The sequence below is a fragment of the Thalassophryne amazonica genome, chromosome 6, assembly GCF_902500255.1.
Source record: "Thalassophryne amazonica chromosome 6, fThaAma1.1, whole genome shotgun sequence".
Taxonomy (NCBI): Eukaryota; Metazoa; Chordata; class Actinopteri; order Batrachoidiformes; family Batrachoididae; genus Thalassophryne; species Thalassophryne amazonica.
The window spans coordinates 9,344,560-9,368,631 of NC_047108.1; the positions used below are offsets into that span (position 1 = coordinate 9,344,560).

Sequence of the window (24,072 nt, forward strand, 5' to 3'; positions counted from 1 at the left end):
CCCGCATGCACTGACTGCTGCGCACGCAGATTCATCAAAGTCTACTCTCTGTCTGTAAGAGCAGCGCTGCGCTGTGTCACACAACACAGAACAGTGCACCCTTGTATTGTGGTTTGTTAGCCCTCTACCTCAGGAGATTTTGTTTTAAGTTGTGTTGAGTGATATTTTTTAAACAAAAATGTTGATTGTGATAATAAAGTATTTTGTTGTCACATACAATGTTTGGCGAAATTCTATCCTAGGTCTTTTGGATCCTTTGGATCTATGAAGTTTAAATATGAAAAAGTATCGGTATCAGTATCGGTATCAAGATTGGCAATACTGGGCCTGTATTTACTTGGTACTGGATCAATACCAAAGTTCCCGGTATCGCTCACCTCTACCCACCAGTGACTGTCACACCAAGTGTGAGACCAGTCATCTTGTGAAGGAAACTCATTTGAGCTGCTTGTATCTTTGACTTCACAGACACCGTGTATGTGCACGGATGTTCAGCCCTGAAACTGCACAAACGTGTGTGCATCTGACCCCTGTTCTTCATCGCGTGGCTCACCTGCACACTGTGGGTGACGGCGCCAGCAGCCACGACAGTTTTTTGCCTCTTTTGCTCCACGAGCTGCTGCTGGAGCTGGTGCTGTAAGGACTGGATCTGGTCGAGCTGGGACTTCTGCTGGGCCAGCTGCTCCCTCTGCAGTACCAGCTGTTTCTCCCGCTCTTGCTGCTGTTGCTGTAGAACCTAAAATTTTGGTGGAAAATCGAAACACCAAAACAGAGGAAGAGTACAGCCCCCCGACACCCCCCCCCCCAAAAAAAGACAGAAAAACATATTAGAGAAATGAGATGAGAGGTGATTTAAAGGAATTAAAAACAAACAAAATTAAACAAGAAAAATAAATGATTACAAAACATGAAAACAGCAAAGAAAGCAGAGGGAAATACTGCCGACACTTTAGGCTCATCCATTTGTTAGCAAATGATCAAAGAATTGCAGCCAAACAAACCCTGAAATGTCTGACATGGAGTTATTCTTATGTTGATGGGTTAGTTTTTAAAAATGGGTCAGATTAAGTTGTTTTTCCAAATACTGAAAAACCAAGAATGGAAGCGTAACATAAAGGGTGTGCGATATGTGCTGGGAACTGCTTCTTGCCTCTCACGTCCTACTTTTGAAATATTGATGAGAATGCTTTGAAAATATCTGCTATATTTTTGTTTTTGCACAAACAATAAGCTGATGCAAATAATACATTTTTGATTGTACTGTCAGTTGTGAAATGTGGATTAATCCCTACAACAGTTCATTCTCAGCAAAGGCGGCTTCCACACCTGTTTAACAGAGTTTACTTGAATGATTTTCAACTGCTTGTTCTACCAAAAAAAAAAGAAAGAAAATTGTCACGTTAAACTGATAAAACATTTGACAAATAACCTGTATACTATTAAACTGCGAGTGATTTGCAATTTGCAATTAAAATGTCTATTACTTCTTTTCTCTATCGACAAATGGAACATGAAACCACTTTACAAACATCATTTAATGACAATCACCACATTCTCTCACTCAAATATACAACCATGCTCATGCACAACAAATGTCTGGTAAAACTAAAGAAAAGCATGCACCCCTCCTGCAACCCCCTCCCCCCCCAAAAAAACCCCCACAGACAACCTAGATTTTGTGCAAATTCATTACTGCTTTACGAGAGTCATATAATCAGCAGACACTAAAGCAGAGACCTGCTTTCCCAAAAGCGTGTAAAGGCCAAACTCTTACAATTACCATATTGTCCAGAATATAAGTCACATGAATAAATAAAAAATTTAAAAATTGGTTTGGTTACTCTCACAAGGATATTAGAGGGGTCTTGGGAGTATGATCAACCAGTCTACACGTTTAGGCAGCACGGTGGCTTAGTTGTTAGCACAGTTGCCTCACAACAAGAAAGTCATGGGATCGATTCCCATCTGTGGCCTTTCTGTCTAGAGTTTGCATGTTCTCCCCGTGTTTGCATGGGTTTCCTCTGGGTGCGCCAGTTTCCTCCCACGTTTAAAGACATGCAGGTTAGGTGAACTGGAAACTTAAAAATGGTCCAGGTCTCCCTTGTAAAAGAGATCTTGATCTCAGTGGGACTATCCTGGTTAAGTAAATAATTGTTTTGTGGACTTGGAAAAGTCGTATGACCAAGTCCCTCTGGGTATCCTGTTGGGGGGGGGGGGGGGAGATGTTGCTGTGGGAGTATGGGGTAGCAGATTCAATGCAATGTGTAAGCTGGTCTCTATACGACCAAAGTAGGAGCTGTGTTGCCATCACATCAGAGTTGTTTCCAGTGGGAGTTGGACTCCACCAGGACTGGCCCTTTTCACCCATCCTGTTTGTGATGTTGATGGATGGGATTTCAAGGTGCACTCAGGGATTGGAGGGTGTCCAGTTTGTTGTCCTCAGAGTTGCATCTGATTTTTGCAGATGATGTGGTTCTGTTGGCTTCAGCAGGCAGTGCATTGAGTTTGTTTGAGCAAGAGAGTGAAGCAGCTGGGATGAAAATCAGCACTTCCAAATCTGAGACCATGGTCCTCTGTCAGAAAATGGTGGATTGACCCCTCTGGATCAGGGGAGACTTATTGCCCCAAGTGGAGGAGTTTAAGTATCCCGGGCTCTTGTTCATGAGTGGGGATAAATTGAATACAGATGTTGTGTCATGGTAAGAAAGGAGCTGAGCCGGAAAGCAAGACTCAATTTACCAGTTGATTTATGCACCTATGGTCATGAGCTTTGGGTAATGATTGAAAGAGTAAGATCGCGGACACAAGTGGCAGAAATGAGATTCCTCTGTCGGGTATCTGGATTTACACTCCTGGACAGGGTGAGAAGCTTAATTATCCGGAGGGGTCCCAGAGTAGAGCCAGTAGTTTTTCGCACTGAGATGAGTTCGGGCATCTGGTGGGGGTGCTCCCTGATTGTGTTCCTTAGGTCTTCCAGGCATGTCCAATCAGAAGGAGGCCCCAGGGAAGACCCGGGACATGCTGGAGAGACTATATTTCCCAGCTGGTTTGGGAATGCCTTGGGTTCCCCCATGAAGAGTTACAGAACTTGGGATGTGGGATGAGTTGTTGTGACCGTGACTGTGACCCAGATCCGAATAAGCGAATGAAAATGAATGAATGAATGGTTTGTAAGTTCCTGCAACCTATATTCCAATGTGACTTTTATATAAAAAAAATACTGCATGGCACCATCAATGAGCTGCTCCTCTATACTCAATGTGGTACTGTAGGGGAGGTGATGGTCTAGTGGTTAAGCGATGGGCTTGATACCAGAGGATCTTTGGTTCAAACCCCAGCCTATCTGGAAAATCAGTAAGGGCTCTTGGGCAAGGTCCTTAATCCCCAAGTTGTTCCCAGTGTGTAGTGAGCACTTTGCATGGCAGCACCCTGACATCGGTGTGTGAATGTGTTTGTGTGAGGCAGAATTATAAAGCGCTTTGAGTGTCCATTTACTCTGATTCACAATCTGAAGCAGCAGAAGAAGCAGATGACTACTACAGTAAAACTCACATATAATGGATTTGAGTGGACCAGTGAATTTTGTCAGTTATAATCTAAATCCGTTATATGTTTAAAACTGAGAAAATCCGTCAGGAGGCACCTGAACAATCTACAAGCGGTTTGGCTGTCCACACACAGGGATATGTGTGAAACTAAACACCATATTTCAGTGCAGGCAGCAAACAGCATTTTGTTAATAATCACCTTAGATTACGGCCTGCCTCATTTAGGTGCCAAACACGGTTTGAAACACTGTTTGAAAAAAATAAACGGCTGGTCTTTGAATCAAGGAAATACAGTGCTGAACTTCATTTTGTACCTCTGTTATTGGCCATGTCCAGACTGCTCTATCTGGTATATGCAAGGGATTTGTTAATGAAAATAGATTGTGATCAGACGGGACGTTTTGTTCGATGTCAGCAAAAATCTGTTATATACGGTGTTTATTACATGGAAAATCATAAAAAACATCGGGACTTTTGCTTTTGTCCAGTGAGTGCAAATATGCAGTTTACAGTGGTGGGCACAGATAACCAAAAAATTAACTTCGATAACAGATAATCAGATAACTGAAAAGTTATCTTTGATTCTTTTATAAAGATAAACCGATAAACCACCCAAAAATGTATCAGAAGTTACAGATAACTGATAAATTCCAGTATTGTCTCTGGTAAATTTGTAAATACAAACAAGCTGAATTTGAGTTTTAACACCACGCTCGCTTTTGGAAGCATCAAAAGTGACAACAGACCCGAACAATGAGCCCACACTTCTATGTCTGAACATCTTGCCCCCTGCTAGAAACTCTTGTTTACTCCACAGCTTGCATCGCAGAAGCACCCTGAGAGCAGCCAAAAAGCCAACTCTTTACCAATCATAATGCTCCGGTCAGGCGGAGGTCTTGGAAAATAAAGTCATGCTGACTTATGGTTTGGTGTGAATACTGATAGAATAACTCCATTAATGTCAATTCTGTCATTTGTACAAAGTTAAAATATAACATATATCTTTTAATGTTAAATAATGCACTAATTCTGAGGTTTTGTAACAAACACAGACAGATTGCAAAGGATTCTGGGTAAAAGTGCCTCTGCTAAACACTGATTGGTTCAGTCATCCATTATGTAAACCAACACGTTAATGTGACGTGTGTCGTGTGTTGGCGTGTACAGATAAATGTGCTTTTGTAAAATATTCCATTTTTTATTTGTAAAAACAGGCATTTTTACGGAGCCCTGGAAGTGTCATCGCAAAATGTTTTGCATGCGGAGAGAACGTGTGCTCATTTTATTAGTTTTATTATTTTTATTATTAGTTTTATGATGTGCGCACGTTTTGTGATGTTGTAAAATGTGCACTCAATATTGTCTTGACACATGGATGCTGGCTTTACACTGTGCGAGTTTTGGCTCTTTTTCAGATGATTTTTCATTCGTGTGAGAATTTGATCCATAAGTTAAAAATGCATGCCTCTGGATGACTTGGGTGATATTGCCCGTGTATCAGTATGGTATTAAAGGAATTTATTTATTTTTTTTGTGACCAATTCTCCTTTGCCTGCAGAGGATAGAGCAGTTTCTCCTGGAAGCAGCTCTCTTCTGTTTGCAGAGGATGGAACTATACATCTGTTAGGAAGCTGGTGTTCAATGATTTTAAATTCTAAAAATGTTTGCTGCTGTTCAGCTTTGTTTACTACGTTATTGGTCTAAAAGTTATCGGACAAAAATTTATCGGAAGATAATTAGTCCGATAATGGTTTTTAAAGTTATCTAAAAAGATAATCCGATAATGAAAACATTATCTTTGATAATTATCTGTTATCGGATTATCTGAACTGTGCCCACCACTCCCAGTTTATACAATGATGGTTTAGATGAGTTTTACTGTAGTACTACTACTACTACTACTACTACTACTACTACTAATAATAATAATAAGCAACTTTCAACAAGGACAAACGTTCTCTGTCAGAAAGAACAAGTGAGTTTAAGAAATAATGCGCTCCACCTGGAAGACCACAATCTGAAATAAAAAGAGGGAATATAACTTCACTCTGCTCAGCACAACACTACTTTGGAGTGTAAGAGACAACAAGAATAGCAACGACAAGCCAGCTAAGGTACAGTAAGTCCATTATCATTTACATTTTTTCTGTATTATAAATAAATGAATAACGCACTCAAATGTGTAATTACATTGCATTTTTACTGAATGTATAACGGTGTGTTCAGTGGCCAAAAGAAGCATGTTCCTTGCATTTTGCACCTATTACAATAACATTAATAAGCTTGTTAGCTTCTGCTAAGGCAGTGTTTGTGTTGTGAATAATTAAATAATACCAGTTAAATAAATTTTGCTCAGTTTTGTTGCGTGCAGCAGTGGAACCACGTTTCAAAAAATAAATGCAACTTATACTCCAGTGCAACTTGTATACTGTCTGTTTTCCTCTTCATGATGCATTTTGTGACATGAAACATACTCCAGAGTGACCTATATTCTGGAATGTACGGTACTCTTCCAACCCTTCTTAAAACAAAAACAGAAGCATTCAGCATCTTATCAGAAAGTAGGTCTTTATGACACACAGAGATACTTGCTCATAAAAAATGGTTTTGCTTTTTGATGGAGGTTGGGTTGAGCCACACCGGAGAAGGGGTGACTTTGGCTTGATGGAAAAAGTTTGGCAACCCCTGCTCTAAAGGGATACGTAATAATAAAATTATAAAACTCCAATAATGGTGCATTTACACATAACGACGGCAAGTCACGAAAGCCACGAAGTATACATTCTTGGCCGCTGATCACGAATGTGATGATTCAGGGCAGAGGCGTCAGGTGCCCTCAGGAATTGCTGCAACCTGTTACCATGCGTTACGATTAATGGCACGTGTTGCTGGAGAATTATCAGGAATCATTACGCATAGTCAAGAATAATGTTCCGCCTGCGTGTAACAGCGCATTGTTAAGTTCTGTCACATTGTAAATGTTAATTGTTGAACAATCCAGATCGCTGCAGTTTGTTCCTCAAAATCCACAGCAGAAGAACTTTGTGACTGCATGCTTAGCTGGGCTCTGTGCCATGGAGTGGCATAGAGAGGAGGAGGAGACTGAGAGAGCCAGATGTGTGGCTTCACGTGGCTCTCGTCTCGCTCGTTTTCCCAAACATCAGGCAGATGCAGCAGGTGGAACATGCTGGAGCATGCTGGAGCACGCTGAGGAGCATTGGAACAAGGTTTTCAGCCAACTTGGTGTCATTGTCCTTCTTCAGCATGCTGCAGCATTGAAACTGAATGCAGTGCAGCAGGGTTTAATTGTGCGCATGTCAGAGAAGAATGCTGTCACGCTCTATTAAGGATCACCACTTTATCAAGATGGATCAACACGCTCAGTTGCGACATCCATGACATGAGGCAAAATGAGGGTGATGCGTGACATTCGTGGAAGATTTTTTGACAAGCCAAAAACATGCTCCATGAAAATCACAAATATCACGCACCAAAACGCATTATTAAGAAACCTATTCAGATGCTTTAAGTCATGTTAAGAATGTCAGGATTATGCCAAGAATGATGCAAATATGACATTCGTAATGTGTCTTGCCTATGTATAAACGCACCATAAAACCGTGACAATTTGTAACTTGAGCATTGTTGTGCTAATCCGGTCATAATGGTTTTAATACAGTGATAAAAACAGATAAAAGACATGCTCTGAAAGATTAAAACTATTTTAGGTGTCTTGTATAGGTTGGTACATACTGACAGCACATCAAACACGTGACACTGAAAGAACAAAAAGCAAAATATTCTAAAATCAACAGATAAACAAGATACCATCATACATGAAGGAACACTACTACAAAAACATCAGCCACCAACATCAAAAACCACCAAACTCTCCACCCCTTGCCGGATTTCTCCATCTACCTGATCTTTGATGTTTTGCAGCTCCTGCAGTTCTCTCTGCACCAGCATCTGCTCCTTCTCCCTGTGCAGCTTCAGCTCTATTCTTTCTCTTTCCAGTTCCTCCTGCAGACGCATTTGCCTGAGTTTCTCCAACTCCACACGTTCTCTTTCCATGTGCAGAAGCTGCTCCTGCTGCCGGTGCAGCCTCTCTGCTTCGGTTTCACCCTCCTTGTGTATGGCACCTGGTGGAGGGAAGGGAGGAAGACCCCCTGCAGCAGGCAATCCACAGGTGGGAACTGCAGCACCTACTGAAGGTTGGGTGTAGCCATGGGTGTGTGAAGGAGCAGAAGGTGGATAGGCATGGGCTGCTGGGGGAGGCTGTGATGGCTGCTGAGTGGTCATCACTTGCTTGTGTTGTTGCTGTTGACTGTTCAGGTGTGCCTGCGACAGATTTATTGGTTGCTGTTGAGGCTCTGTTGGTATGACAACTGTCGCTTGTGTTGAAGGGACCTCAGCTGATGAGGTCACAGTAGCACCTTTACCAAGGTAGACCGGTTCATCTTGGACTGCGAAGGTTGTTGGCATAGAAACAGACACCAGGGCACTTATTGGTGCTGACGTTGTCACAGCAGCTGTTGTGTCAGTGGTAGATGTTGTCTGCAAAAGACCTGGTGTTGGATAACGGACTGGAGCTTGTCCAGATAAAGGCATTCTGGGACTCACTGGCAATCTGCTAAGACTTGATAGAGGCACAGGTGTCATGTTGGCAGAAGGGTATGGTCTATAGACCCCTCTCAGTAGTGGGCAAAGAACAGAAGCAGGCTGGGTGGTGATGGGAACTGTAGATGCAATTGGGGTCTGGATTGTGGAGTAGATCATCCCATCAGAGGACCTGATAGCTGCAGGGAACATGGCTCTGAGACTGGCCTGTCTGGCATTAATAAGGTTAGTTAGTGCTTGACTGTGGGACATGGTCTTACCATCTGCTCCAAAGAGAAGATTTTGTCGTATCCCTAAACCTGCAGCAAATCTTGATGTACCAGGTCCAGCTCCTCTTCCAAAACTGCCAAAGTGCATTAAATCTGGGTTGCTTCCATACCGATCCATAGAATTGAGGGCTGCACACATCCGACTGATCTCACGGGCCGTTGTGGCACTGTACTGAGCCAAGTTGGCTTCATGAAAACTTGTTATCTCTCGTGCAGTGTATCCATAATCTGAACTGATATTAGACAAAGAATTATATCTTCTTATAGGTAGTGTTTGGGCTGCGATGTCTCCTCCATGCCGTAAATCTGTATAGGAGCCATACTGCATTCCCATATATCCTGCACCATAGCCATGTCTCATCGCAGTCAGATCCACACCAGGATCTCCTGAGGCTTGGGTGTGTGGGTCTATCCTGGAATGGTAGGACTGTAGTCCAACATCAGCCAAGTTTGTATCTGACATTGAAGGCTGGAGTCTGCCAGGAAAAGGCAGTGTATAGGCCTTCCGTCCATCCGGTGGATACTCATGGTACCTGGCCTGTGGCCTTTCTTGGTCAGAATCATAGGTGAAGGGTGGGGCAGAAGGTGGCCTTATGCCCTCTTTCTCAGGACCACCAACACAGCTTCCACCAAATGGAAGTCGGTAAACAACATCACAGCAAGCTAGCTGGCTGTCTGCTTTAATCTGGCTACCAGTGAGATCCATAGCATCTTGTCCTTCCTCTACTTTTACTAGCTGAGTCACTGTCCTGGCCTGTTCTGTCCCACTGTCCATTTGTACTATCATGCTATGAGGTGATTTACTCCCTGACAGGCTCATTATACCAGAAGGACTCACTTTCCCTTTCAGCTCAGTTGGACCAGTTGCATACAGCTCAGGGTTAATAACTGGGGACACAGCACTCACCACAGCTGGAGAAGTAGTAGTCTGGCTTACTAGCAAGTCTTTTTTCAGTAAAGGTGAGATTTGGGGGGTAAGATTGTACCTGCCCAAAGCAGATGCCTGTTGCTGCTGCTGCAGTTGATGGTGTTGCTGCAGCTGCTGTTCAAGCAGTTCTTGCTGCTTTTGCAGCTTCTCTTGCTGTTTTTGTAGTTCCTTCTGTTGTATACTGAGATCTTCTAGTTTGGCATCAATTTTTGGTATTGATGGATCAGTTGGGGGTGAAATTGGCGGTTTGCTCTGGGAAAGACACACAGCTGAACCCATGCCCTGGCCCAGATCTACTCGGGTTTGATAGGGATCTCCATATACTGTTGGCTGTTTCGGCTGGGCAATGAACATGGAAGCAGCCACAGTGACACTCACAGTGTTTGGTGTGGGTGTTTCCTGGGCATTCAGATTCATAACTAGTGGCTGTATAATTGTTGAATGTCTGCTACTCTCTGACCCACCAAGGTATTTCCTGCTTTCAGTGGCCAGGGAGGTTAGATCCATGCCTTGATCAGTTATAATTATTGGTGCTGATTTGCTGGCTGTTCTAAGGTCCACAACACTTCTCCCTTGGATCATCTGGCCCTGTTCTACCCTAGAAGTGCCTGGTACAGTAGATATACGACAGAGGGAGATATTATCCATTGACACAGAACCTCTGGTATAAGTACTAGTTGTGGTGACCATACTGGTTCCGACATTCACCTTCTCCACCCTTTGGGTTCGATAGAAGCTCCGTGTAGGAGACTGTTGGTAGGGTGGAGTGTCTGGGGGGCTGCCACATGGTGAATAAGTATCAAATGTTGATTGCCGGCTGAATCGAGTCGGTGAAGACAGGGGAGAAGTAGCAGTATTGACTGTAACTGGTCTCGCTGGGCTTGGTGGAGGAGAGTATGGAGCATCCTGGGAAGACTGCTGCCGGTACAAACGTGGAGAAACTGATCGATGAGATGTTTGTGTTCCTTGTGCCATTACAGGAGATGTAGGCACAGAGCCCGCTGTCTCCATTCGTAATCCTGAGTTTAAAGTCTGGGTAGAGAACTCAACTGTAGCCCTTCTGGAGGGTGAACGGGTGGGACTCTGCAGTGGTGGCGAAGGTGAAAGAGGAGGACTGGTGCTCCTGTAATATGTTGTATACTTCGGAGAGCGTGGCTCAATAATTCTTTCTGTTGAAGATGATGAGCTTTCTCGTGCTTGGACACCCCTGGTCTCTCCTACCCTTCTAGTCATCACCTCCCTTTGACTATAGGCCTGGGTAATTTCAGCAATCTTACTGCAAACACTTGAAACTGTGGTTGAAGATGTGGCAGGGCTTCCTGTGTGCCGGCCATATAGTCCAGATTGAGTAGATGTCACAGTGTGGCTTGAACTGGTCTGTGAAATAGTGACTGCATCTCTAGCATAAACTCCATAAGCTGCAATGGTTGTAGCAGCCACAGTTGGTGTTATTCCATTTTTCCTGGCCTGACTTTTGATCCTGTCTTTATGCCCTTCCTTTGCGGAGACGTGTTGTGTTACCCGTACATCAGGAACTCGTCCACCAGTCTCAGCAAAAGAGACTGGAGCTGAGCTCTGGGTGGGGCTGGTCCCTGGAGTTAGGAGAGCATTGCTTTGCTCTAGCAGTTTAGCAAATGCTGAACCTGTGTCGAGGAGGTGTTTCTCTGGGAAGGCACTTTCAATTTCAATTTCTACTTGCTCATCAGTGGCCTGCTGCATCTTAGTGATGTTCTGAGATGTTTGGCGGATCTCCTCATAAATATCTGTTCCAATATCTGTTTCTCCTGCCTCATTATCATATCCTGTCTGGTCTTGATCATATTCATAGTCATCATCATAACCTTGGCCATTAACATCCTCTTCATAGTAATGGCCATGTCGTCCATGTTGCTGCTGTTGTTGTTTTTGTTGTTTTCTTAGCATTTCTGCCTTCCTCATCATCTCCTCATACACCTCTTCAGCACTCTTCAGGGGTTTAGAAATTGATGATGATACTGTGGTGGTTGTTGTGGTTGATGATTTCTCTATAGGCGAGTACAGTGACATAAAGGTCGGCAGATTGTACTCACTGCCCGACTTGTAGATTTTGGACTCATATCCTTCTGCTTCTGAGTCCAGACTCTGAGGAGAATATTCAGAAGCAGAAGAACGATGGAGCTCTTCCATTTCTGCAGCTTGCCTCAGCTCTTCTGTCGGAGAGGCGTCTTCAATGGGCGAGAGGTTGCTTGGTGGTGTCTTGGACCTTTCCCTCCGCCTTTGAGCTCGCAATTCCTCTTTATCCCTCTTGGTCTTTCGAGCCGTACTCCTTATTCTCTGTTGCTCAACCTCCCTCATCTTTTCCTGCTCCCTCAGAAGCTCCTCTTCCTCTCTCAGCTCCTCCTCCTCAGAAGAGTCCTCAATGGTGGGGAGGAGAGGGCCATGGGAACGATGGCGTGCTTTCCTCTGCTGCTTTGCCTCTTCCAGTCTTTGCCTCCTGCTGGGGCTGCTGTCACTGTCCTCCTCCATTGAAGAGATAGATGTGGGAGACTGGCCTGAGCCATATGATGATGATGTTGGCGGTAGAGTAGAGGAGTAATCACCTCTGGAGCGCTCCTCGGGTGATCCAGTCAGGCTCTCCATCTCTAGTTCTGGTTCCCGATCAAGGCTCAAGTCATTTTCATTGCTCAGCTCTATGTCTCGACTGTAGCTATTGGTGTTGTTGAGTTCAATAGTCTTGAAGCGCCTCAGCCCTCCTTGTGATGCCATAACATCTTCACCCTCCTCCACTGATCCTTTGTAAACTCCTGTAGAACTCTTAGTTTCCTCCTCAAAACTGCTGGAGTGATGCTGAAAGCGTCTCTTGTCTTTGGCAGAATCAGAGATTATGTGTTTATGGTAGCTTTTTTTTGGTTTCTGGTAGCCATATCCTTCATCTTCCTCATCTTCTTCTTCCTCCATCTCTTCCTCCTCATCTTCCTCATTGTCTTCATCAGCACTCATCTCCATTATCTGCCTCCTCATGAACTCCTCATCAGTCATCTCTGTGGGCTCACCCTCTTTTTCCTTCTTCTTCTTCTCCTCCTTTCCTTCTTTACGTTTACCCTCCCACTCTCCTCCATCTTCTTCTTCCTCCAGTATATCCTCTAATTCCTCATCAGAGTCATATGCATCTGGTGGGATTGACAAGGAGCGTGGGCGCTGCTTTCCTCTGTCATCCAAGTCCCTGTCTCTGTGCTTCCTCCCTCTTCTGTCCGCCTTCTCTTCGGAGAAGCTTTTCTCCAACAAAGGCCTCATGGAGCTTTCTAACTTGATAATTTCAGACGGACTTGGTGGGGATCCTCGCCCACTGATCCCCCTCTCACTTAGCTTCATCTCCTCTTCTTGGATTAGACCTGTGATTTCACTGTGTGAACTGGAGATGCCATCAGAAGAGTATCCGGTGTCGCTAAGACTCTGAGGGCTGCGTGACAAGTCATGGCTACTGTTATTCTTTGTGTCCTGAAGGGGGCAGAAGAGAGAGAAATTAAAAATGTAGTAGATCTGCACAAGATTATTTTCAATTATAATGCATTAATGGAAAAGCAGTAGTACTGCAATTAATACAGATTAAAACTGAAATGTTATTAATTATGTAAAGGTGCTATAAACAATTTAGTGCCAATAGATTTTGCAGCTGTATGAGTATTTCAGACCAAAACTCTGGCTTCTCTTTGGTCACTGTCCCATCAATCACACCTTCTTCTGCACTGAGGAAAAGGAACATTAGTTGGAACCCTTTAACAGGCTGAAGGGCTCTACAACTTGGGAAAGTCAGACTTTAGTTGATTCTACAGGAGTTCAACCATGTTCTTGCTGAAAGGCCTTTTTAGCCTGTGCATATGGTTTCTTTGGAGTTGGTGGGGGGGGCGGTGTCTGGAAAATCGCTACTGTCCGCCATCATAAAAGCACAGTGCTATATTAGCACTCACTCACTCATTGTCACCTCATCATAATTATGAAGAGAGGCAACCGTTTCACAGGGTGGGACTCACAGGCACTAAGCATGCATGCACAGGCTCACATGCACTAAATGTGCATGCATGGCTGGCCTGGCTATGAAAACAAAGAACAGAAAAGCTCAAATTACAACACACACACAGAGGGAGTGTTGCTTTATTCTCTGTGCCGGTCACCATTAGACCGCTTTATCTTTACATATAAAATAATTTTGGGCAAGTATATTGTTGTTTAAGATGCTACTTACAACACATTTAAGATATCTTTGTTTGGAGAACTTGGGTTATATCCAAATATACTTGCTACCTTACTATATAGTAGGCAAAAAGAAGTATTTCACAATCTGAACTATATTCAATTACTCAGGCATAGTAGTTGAACAGTATCTGGATGATGTACTGCCTCCATAGTGTGCAAACAGACTAAATTACTGTGACTACGTTTACATGCAGCCAATAACCCTTTCCTAACCCTTTCATAACTGGAATATTAGCAATAACCCAGTTGTGCATGGCCATGTAAACACCCGCAAAAACCCGAATATGCTCATATTCTGGTTTTTAAAAACCCAAATATAACCCCTGGGTTACTCCTTTTCTAACCCAAATATCAGGTCATATAAATGCGCATTGGGATAGCCCCATAGAAAGGAACATTATTTTGTGTTCTGTGCATGTCCTATCCGCAAGGAATCTTGGTCTTTTGAGTATGGCAACTACTTGTATGCAGCCACTGGACACCACAGAAGCAGAGGTAAACAAAAGCATGGGGAAATCCAGACGCGGCAGCACAGCACCACACTTTTGGAGCGAGGAGGAAACTGAGTACTTCATTAGTATCGTGAAAGACATGAATACAATGTCTTTTATTGACGGTAGAAAGTACTGCGATAGCGACATTTACAAGAAGGTGGCCGAAAAGTTATGCGAAGCAGGATCTGCACGAACACCAGACCAAATCAAGCACCGGTGGAAGACGTGCGTCGCTGTTTAGATGGGGATATTCCAAATGATACCAATGACCATGTATACAGGAGTAACTCTGTCTGCTTAAGCATGTAAACGGGTTATTCCTAATGATTCAGAAACCAGAATATTGACCTTATCCCGAATATTAACGGCATGTAAACGTAGCCAGTGTCCCATGAGGCAGCTGGAGCCTGATAACTGAAGAACTTCCTAAGAAAACTCAAAGAAGCTAGCAGACATACATAAAAATGGCAGCGGCATACAAACAGCTGTGTCAGTGTACAAACATACACCAGGAACCGTAAAATAAATAAATAAATAAATCTGTCAATGCACAGTAGAAATTTTCATCATACGTGGGTGTGAGCATGAGTTATCTGTAAACATCCAGATCAAAGTCCACATCACAGTACGTTTGAATTGCATCCTTACTACTCGCTCGCTTACATCTAATGTGCACTACAGTCATGATTGGATGGAAAGTTACGAAGCAACATTGGTACATCGTATTTGGATGCAGGACTGGTCTAAAGTTGACTGCAGAGTGAAAACTGAAGCCGAATTGAAGAGTAAGTAAACACTGAAGGAAAAATACAAAATTTCACCTTACTGCGTCACCTCAGGGAGCTTTGGTGCCAGCCTTCCACTCATGTGGTTTGACACAGTGCACTCAGATCCGGTAACTCACCAGCAAATCTCTCACTTTACTCTGCTTTCTAATTAGAAAAGCAGCACACTATGCCCAAACACATGCATGGGCCTTACTTTGCAGATTATGCATCATGTAAAGTTTAGAATTTTGCCCCAATGATCATAGCTACCAAAATGCATAAATATGAATGATAAGACCTGTAGTATGTCTGATGTTTAGATCTAAAGGAGTGGAGTCCTACATTATGCAGACTCCTGTGAATCTTGTTCAGGTTTCAAACGTTTTTTTTCATGAGGTTTCTGTACATTTGTTGATTTAATTGACTTTTAATGGTTTATGATTCATATGAACCGCTCATTGTCACTGGAACAAACTGGAAAGTAATGAAGTGCTATTAATACTTTATTCTAAATAGGAGAGCATTAAATTAAAATAAGGCACACTTTATTTAGTCTGGAAATTTTAATGTCGAAAAATGTGTGAAACTGTGCCATTAATCTGCACTACGCGTAAATTCAACAAAATCATACAGCATGTTTGAGCTGAGATACAGCATTCAGTAACATCTGTGAAAGTAACGATACACACACACACACACACACACACACACACACACACACACACACACACACACACACACACACACACACACACACACACACACACACACACACACACCTTCAACCGCTTAGTCCAATTAAGGGTCATGGGAGTAACGATATATTCATTTAAATATATTAATTTGTCTGCAAATGTCTAAAAACTGCAAAAATAATAAGGGAATCAAAAAACATAGAAACACATTATCAGCAAGAAAGTAGAAAAAGAAAGTAGAACAAAAAAGAGGAGGCATTAAAAAACTACAAAAAGGCAACAATACTCAAAATACAATCAAATAAAACTGTAAGTGTAAACTGATTAATGACATTAAAGGATGGAAAGAAAATCCAATTAAATGATAAAAAATAGTAATTACGAAATACTAATAATTTATATAACACTTTCCTAGGAATCAAAATACTGGATAGAACCAACAACAATAATAAAAAAAAACTGAGATACAATATTACACACAAATAATAAACAAAACAAAGTAAAAATTATAATTAAAGAGCCATAAAGTGTCTTTAATATATGAATGGTTTAGAATGGTTCCAAGAATACGTGCTAACTTATTCTCACAAACTGTACTTTAAAACTGAATTAAAGCTGGATCTTATTATACATCTCATTTTTTTTAAAATTTTATTTAAACTTTATTTAACCAGGAAAACTCCCATTGAGATTAAGAACCTCTTTTCAAGGGAGTTCCAGCCAGGAGAGGGCACAATTACACATTTACACAAACAAAATGTAAATAAAAATAAAAAAAGATGATAAGAAGTCAAATAGCACTTTTACTGTTGCGAAATAAGCACAACAAACACAACCGATTACAACAATAGACAATAAAGTCGAATCACAAAGGTGTCATGTGGGCAGGCTCGAAGATATGAGACGTCTGTCCCAAGCAGAACCGGAACCACACGATTTCCTCCGCCACCGAACCCCGGGAATACTGGAGCCGCAAAGTCCCGAACTCCCAGGTGGCCACTGCCTCCGCTTGTCGGACCTGGTACTGCTGGCGAGGAACAGAAACAGTCAGATGTGGGTGCGCCTGCACCCAGCAACACGTATGGTGGAAAAACCACCTCCACCTCTCGTCAAGAAAACACTGTTAGTGCAGGAATGTGAGTACTTATCCAAAAGGGGTCCAATACAGTCTCCTGCTGTTCTACTCACTCTCTGCGTGAAGGCAAAAAAGTATTTATGGTCAAAAGACAATATGATTGGCTGGATACGTTACCTCCTCGGTAGAGCGATATCTCGGCAAAGAAGTGGAGATGACGTCTTGCAGATATACCGCTGCGGATCAGATGATTGGTAACAGCTGTCGTAGGTGACAGCTGTCACCCCGGCTGCTCCTGTGAGGTGGCAGCGCCCTCTGGTGCCTGGAGCCCGCACTCCAGGCAGGGTGCCCTCTGGTGGTGGTGGGCCAGCAGTACCTCCTCTTCAGCGGCCCACACAACAGAGACCCTCAAAATTTAGCACAGAAAGAAGTAAAGTTTCCTACCTTACAGTTCTGCTCCAATGGAGGCAATGACGTAGATCATGGTGCTGTAGAAAGGCAAGTTCCCGATACTCGAGTCGTATAGTGATTTATGTTACCAATTCCACAAGGTCTTCAATCATCTCATAGGGGTGGTGGTGGTGGTGGGGATTTAGCCTCCGAAAGATTGTTTAGAATATTCTGAGGTGGGCTGGGATGTTACGGCGCTGCGGGGCGCGTTTATTAACAGCCTGCCAGAGAAATTGCTTGATGAACTGGCAGCTCAGGATGAACCACAATGGCTGGACCACCTGATAGCATTGTGCATGCGGTCAGATATCCAGTGGTGGGAGCGGTGCAAGGAGCGAGACCAGAGGGTCCAACCACCGTTGCCCTACCTCTTTCCAATGGCCAACTCTCTCTCCACTGGGGCGGCCCTTCCCAGGACTGTGACGCCCTCTGACAAACCCGTGCAAGTCAGCAGATCTAAACTTATGCCAGAGGAGAGGGCACCATGCTTCCAAGTGGAAGAATGAATTTATTGCAGTTTAAAAGGGCACATCCTAAGAAATTACCAAAAGAGGGCGGTCATCAGTAGAGCCCAGGTTACTGGTGAGTGGTAGCTGTACTATAGGTCATCCGCTTCTAAGACCCAAATCCCGTTAATAATTCAATTCAACCATAATTATTTGACCTTGGCATTAATCAATTCAGGGGCCGAGGCCAATTTTACTATTGATAACATTAAAACAAAACTCTGTATTCCTACGGAGGATTTGTCATCCCCCATAAGCGTTAAGACTCTCAACAACACTGTATTAACCACCATTAAGCACCAAACCATTCCACTTCAGTTAATTACCTTTGGTAACCACCATGAGGAGATACAGTTCTTCGTATACTACACTCCCATAGTATTAGGACATTCTTGGTTCCGCACCCAGAATCCCTATATCGACTGGTCAACCAGGGTAGTCTCCCAGTGGAATGAGAGGTGTCTGTCCCAATGTTTACAATCCGCCTTGCCTGCTACACAGTCCATGGCACCACCGTCAGATGCAACTTCAACTGATTTGTCTTCACTTCCCTCCGTTTATCATGATCTAGCCCCAGTCTTTAGTAAGGACAGAGCCCTGTCTCTGCCACCTCATCGTCTCTATGACTGCTCCATCAATTTACTTCCGGGATCAACTTTGCCATGCAGCAGATTGTTCAACCATAACCACTGGGAACGTGAATTAATGGAGCAGTACAATCAGGAATCCCTGTCCTCTGGAATCATTTGACTGTCATCTTCCCTGGTGGGTGCTGGCTTCTTCTTTGACAGAACAAAGGACGGTACCCTCTACCACTATACAGATTACAGGGGTCTAAATAACTGTAGCCAAGTGGTAATTTTATACTGGACTCCTAATCTGGTCCTACCGGTTGAAGGTGGATTGGTGTTATAAATGATGGCCAGGAGGTGGCAGTGTTGTGCCACATGAGATGATGAACCCACCCAGACCTTGCTAGGTGCATCTTAATGGTGTCCTGATTTATTCAGGTGTGCTTTGGATTGGCATTGAGTTCATGTCTAGACCAAGCTGGCAACATGTGGAGGAAGGTATAGGTTGGCTTTGGTGTTGCAGAGGAAGGTAAATATGCCTGAAGTTGGTTGGAAGATATAGGTCATAGTATTTTAGAGGTGGTGATTCATTAGTGTTTTAATGTGATGGTACTTTGTTGAAGCTGTCAACACTTGTGGCCCGTCCTCGTGGCGTGTCGGCCTGCCATGTCCTCAGCTGTGTAGGATAGTCAATGTGCTACATGTTTCAGCTTCCGGGTGCCCAATGTGGAGTTTGAGATATTGCTGGAACATGTAAATGTTGTAAAAAGGTTCAGCTAACATGTGGCAGTTGTTGTGGTGGGTCCAAGGGAATCATTAATTTGTGTTATGTGTGTTGTCCAGTGCCCACTGCCGTATTTTCTTTGACCATCATTTGTGTATTTTATTTGATCATCTTTTAAAATACGACAGTGGTGAAGATTGCAGTTGAGTGCAGCTGGTGGGTGAGGTGCTTCTTAAAGGGGACGATCTGATGTGCTCCAGGAGGTGCTGGATTTCTGGCCGAATGTGATGCATCTGGACCTGTGCATCTACGAGTCAGCGGTGTTATCAGCAACAGAGTGTTGCGGTGCCATGAGCCTTGATAAACGCTTTGGACAGAACATTTCTTTTTAAAGGGGACTGAAGTAGACATTGCGTTGCATATGATGATGAAGGGACTTCGGTTAATAGTAATGGTGACCTGAGTCAGGTTTCAGATGGGGCCACAGGAGCAAATAGGGAATTTAAGGAAGAAATGCAGAGTCAAATACAAGCGCTTACCAGACTGAGAGATGATTTTGTTAAATTACATGATGAGATAAGGGCTCGGGGAGAGAACATTAATCATGCTCACTCATGTTCATACAGTTATGTCCCAAGAGAACACCAAGTCCAAACATTTAGATGGGGTGTGTTACAAATGGGGAGATCTGTGGAGGAGTTTATTGAAGAGGTTGAAAGGGTTTTAAGACCTAGAGAACAAACAGCGGAAGAGCAGTGTGAATTCATATTATCCCAGTTGCATGACTCTGCATTAGCAGAGGTGAAACTATGCACGAGGGGTCAGTTTTTGGTGCCCAGTGATGTGTATACTTCCTTGAGAAATGCATTTGCAACTGCTCAGTTTTTGCAGTCTTTATACAACCCCAAACAAGTAGAAGGAGAAGACCTCTGTGATTACTCCCATGCACTGTCACAGATCTTGGACTCTGTAGTGAAACAGTCCGCAAACACAGTACCTGATGAGAAAACTGTCCTTCGAGGTCAGTTCATTGAGGGCTTGGGGGATGCAACCTCTCAGACATGAACTCACAAAAATGGTTATGATAAACCCAACTCCAGTTTACTCGAGCTGAGGCATGAAGCCCTCCTTTGGGAGATGGAAGGTGGCAAGTCTTATTGTTCCAGAGTTGTAAGGAAGCATCAGGTTCAGGCAGAGCATGTACAATCACAATGTGCAGTGATTTATGTGGATGATGAGAAATGTGTTGTACTGGATAAGTTTCAAAAAGTGGTTGCAGATCAAGAGACATGGTAGACATGGTAGACATGACCATCCCTGGTTCTCAAGACCAGGCACCTAAGTGGCTCTATTGCAATGTTCTATTTTCTGGCTTACCACAGACTCGCATTAGGGGTCTTCAATCGGTTCAAAATGCTGCTGCCAGACTCTTGACATGAAGCAGAAAGTTTGACCACATGACACCCATTTTGGAGTCTCTTCACTGGCTTCCTGTCTCTGTGAGGTCAGATTTTAAGGTTCTGTTAACCTATAAAATTATTCATGGACTGGCACCTCCCTACCTGGCTGACCTGGTTGAGCCCTACGTACCGACTTGGGCCCTGTGTTTGCAGGATACAGGACTTCTCTGTGTCCCAAGGGTGAATAAAAATTCTGTGGGTCACAGAGCTTTCTCTTATCATGACCCTGCTCTGTGGAATGATCTCACTGTGCACATAAGGCAGTCAGATTCTGTGGAGACTTTTAAATCAAGACGTAAGACCCATTTGTTTTCCCTGTTTTATCATTAGTATATTATGTTACTATGTTTTTTAATTCTTTTTACTCTTTTATGGTTTTGCTCTTTTATTTTGTTTTTAATGTTTTCATTAATTTTGTTCTGTTTTCTGAATTGTTTTGTGTGAAGCACCCTGAGGTGACCTTGCCAGGAGTTGGTGCTATATAAATGAATAAATCGATTTTGATTTGCAATTTGATTGTTAACCATCAGATGACAAAGTAATAATCATTAATAATAATCAATAATAATCAATCAATCAATCAGTAATCATCAATTTATCATTCTAAAGTCAGTTTTAAGCAGAAATAAGGCAGTTTTCAACAGAAATGAGGCGATAATCACTGCATTTTGCAACTGACGCAACAAAATGACGTAGGCGCAGCTGCATGGCAGTGGTCTGCAGCAGTGCAGCTGCTGTGGCGCTCTGATCAGTCCGCCTTCTTTAATGATGAAATGAGGCTGAATTTATGTGGAAATGATTGTTGAACAAAAGCCTCAGATATCTGTCAGTGAGATAGATGATGACTGGAGTGCTGTTTGAAGCAGAAACAAGGTGATAATCGGTGGATCACAGCTGACACTTAGAAATGACGCATGTGCAGTGAAGGCAGGGCGAACCGATTTTTAGGGGGACCATTCGGTTGGCAACACCGGGCTGAGATACTACAACCCCAATTCCAGTGAACTTGGGACATTGTGTTAAATGTAAATAAAAACAGAATACAATGATTTGCAAATCCTCTTCAACCTATATTCAACTGAATACACCACAAAGACAAGATATTTAATGTTGAAACTGATAAACTTTATTGTTTTTGTGCAAATATTTTCTCATTTTGAAATGGATGCCTGCTGGGACAGGGGGTGACAAAAGACTGGGAAAGTTGATGAATGCTCAAAGAACACCTGTTTGGAACATTACACAGGTGAACAGGTTAATTGGAAACAGTTGAGTGTCATGATTGAGTATAAAAGGAGCATCCATCAGCCATTCACAAGCAAAGATGGGACGAGGATCACTATGTTGTGAACAACTGTGTGAAAAAATAATCCAACAGTTTAAGAACAATGTTTCTCAATGTTCAATTTCAAGGAATTTAGGGATTCCATCATCTACAGTGGGGAGGTGGGAGGTGATGGTCTAGTGGTTAAGGTGTTGGGCTTGAGACCAGAAGATCCTCAGTTCAAATCCCAGCCTGATTGAAAAATCACTAAGGACCCTTGGGTCTTTAATCCCCTGATGCTCCCGGTGTGTAGCGAGTGCCTTGCATGGCAGGACCCCCACATCGGGGTAAATGTGAGGCATTATTTGTAAAGCGCTTTGAGCATCTGATGCAGATGGAAAAGCGCTATATAAATGCAGTCCATTTACCATTTTACAGTCCATAATATAATCAGAAGATTCAGAGAATCTGGAGAATTTTCTACATGTAAGCAGCAAGATGGAAAACCAACACTGAATGCCCGTGACCTTCGATCACTCAGGCAGCACTGCATTAAAAACGTACATCAGTGTAAAGGATCTTACCGCGTGGGCTCAGGAACACTTCAGAAAACCATTGTCAGTTAACACAGTTCGTCGCTACGCTAAGTGTAAGTTAAAACTCTACCATGCAAAGTGAAAGCCATACATCAACAACATCCAGAAACGCCTTCACTGGGCCCGAGCTCATTTGAAATGGACAGACACAAGGTGGAAAAGTCTGCTGTGGTCTGATAAGTCCACATTTTAAATTGTTTTTGGAAATCATGGACGTCATGCCCTCCGGACAAAAGAGGAAAAAGACCATCCAGATTGTTACCAGCGCAAAGTTCAAAAGCTAGCATCTGTGATGGTATGGGGGTGTGTTAGTGCCCATGGCATGGGCAACTTACACATCTGCGATGGCACCATCAATGCTGAAAGGTACATCCAGGTTTTGGAGCAACACATGCTGCCATCCAAGCAACGTCTTTTTCAGAGACGTCCCTGCTTTTTTCAGCAAGACAATGCCAAGCCACATTCTGCACGTGTTACAACAGCGTGGCTTCGTAGTAAAAGAGTGTGGGTACTAGACTGGCCTGTCTGCAGTCCAGACCTGTCCCCCACTGAAAATGTGTTGCACATTATGAAGCGCAAAATATGACAACGGAGACCCCGGACTGTTGAACAACTGAAGTCGTACATCAAGCAAGAATGGGAAAGAATTCCACCTACAGAGCTTCAACAATTAGTGTCCTCAGTTCCCAAACACTTATTGGGTGTTGTTAGAAGGAAAGGTGATGTAACACAGAGGTAAAAATGCCACTGTCCCAGCTTTTTTGAAACATGTTGCAAGCATCCATTTCAAAATGAGCAAATATTTGCACAAAACAATAAAGTTTATCAGTTTGAACATTAAATATCTTGTCTTTGTGGTGTATTCAATTGAATATAGGTTGAAGAGAATTTGCAAATCATTGTATTCTGTTTTTATTTGCATTTTACACAACATCCCATCTTCACTGGAATAGGGCTTGTATCATAGTTCACATCTGGTCAACCAATTTGTTTTAAGTGTAGCGGAAGAGGGCATATAGCAAGCAAGTGTCCACAGACCAAATGGGTCTGATATGCACCTGGCAAGGATATAGTGTCTGGTTTGGGAAATCTGCCATCCTCAGTTGTCATGAGTCAAACAACTCAAGGGGAGATAGCTGGTTCACCAAAGGCAATAATCGACAGAAACAAAAAACAATAAATTTTATCAGTTTGAACATTAAATATCTTGTCTTTGTGGTGTATTCAATTGAATATATTTTGAAGAGGATTTGCAAATCACTGTATTCTGTTGTTATTGACATTTTTCACAGTGTCCCAACTTCACTGGAAATGGAGTTGTACAATCTTAGAGCGTGTAATAGGAGATTGTAAAACTGTTGAGGTGACACTTCAGGGTGTTGCTGTGACCTGCTTACTTGATACTGGCAGTCAGGTCAGTATAATCTCAGAGATGTTCTTTAGGAAGCACTGGTCATTGGAACATAAGAGGATTTGTTCCACCTTTGAGTGGTTAAAGATTACTGTAACTAATGGGTTAGATATACCCTATTTGGGATATGTAGACCTTGAGGTGGGGGTCATGGGTTTGGCTGTCCCCAAGTGGGGTTTTCTTAATATTAAAGATTCAGTACACTCTTCCTGTGTTCTGGGTCTTACAGGCATGAATGTGATCAAAAGATGTAGAGAATTGACGTACGCTGAGTATGACAACACTTTGAAGGGTGAGCTTGATTCAAGATGGAGAGAGGCTTTCCAGCAAGTGCAGATTGTGAATGTAGCAGATACAGTAGACTCCTTTGCTAGGGTGGCTGGAAAGGAGGTTGTCCATATACCTGCCTTGGCAGCTGCTACAGTCATAGCGAATGGCCTGAAAACTGTGGGGGATAATG

The 24,072-nt window shown here is 43.0% G+C and overlaps 1 protein-coding gene across 1 annotated transcript in view; it reads right to left on the minus strand.

Annotated features, from left to right (window-relative positions):
• LOC117511827 (protein bassoon-like) overlaps positions 1-24,072 on the minus strand; it is a 648,753-nt gene that overhangs the window by 72,486 nt on the left and 552,195 nt on the right. The window contains 2 exon segments of the mRNA XM_034171736.1: positions 554-736; positions 7,470-12,842. Coding sequence (XP_034027627.1) covers positions 554-736; positions 7,470-12,842 — 5,556 coding nt within the window.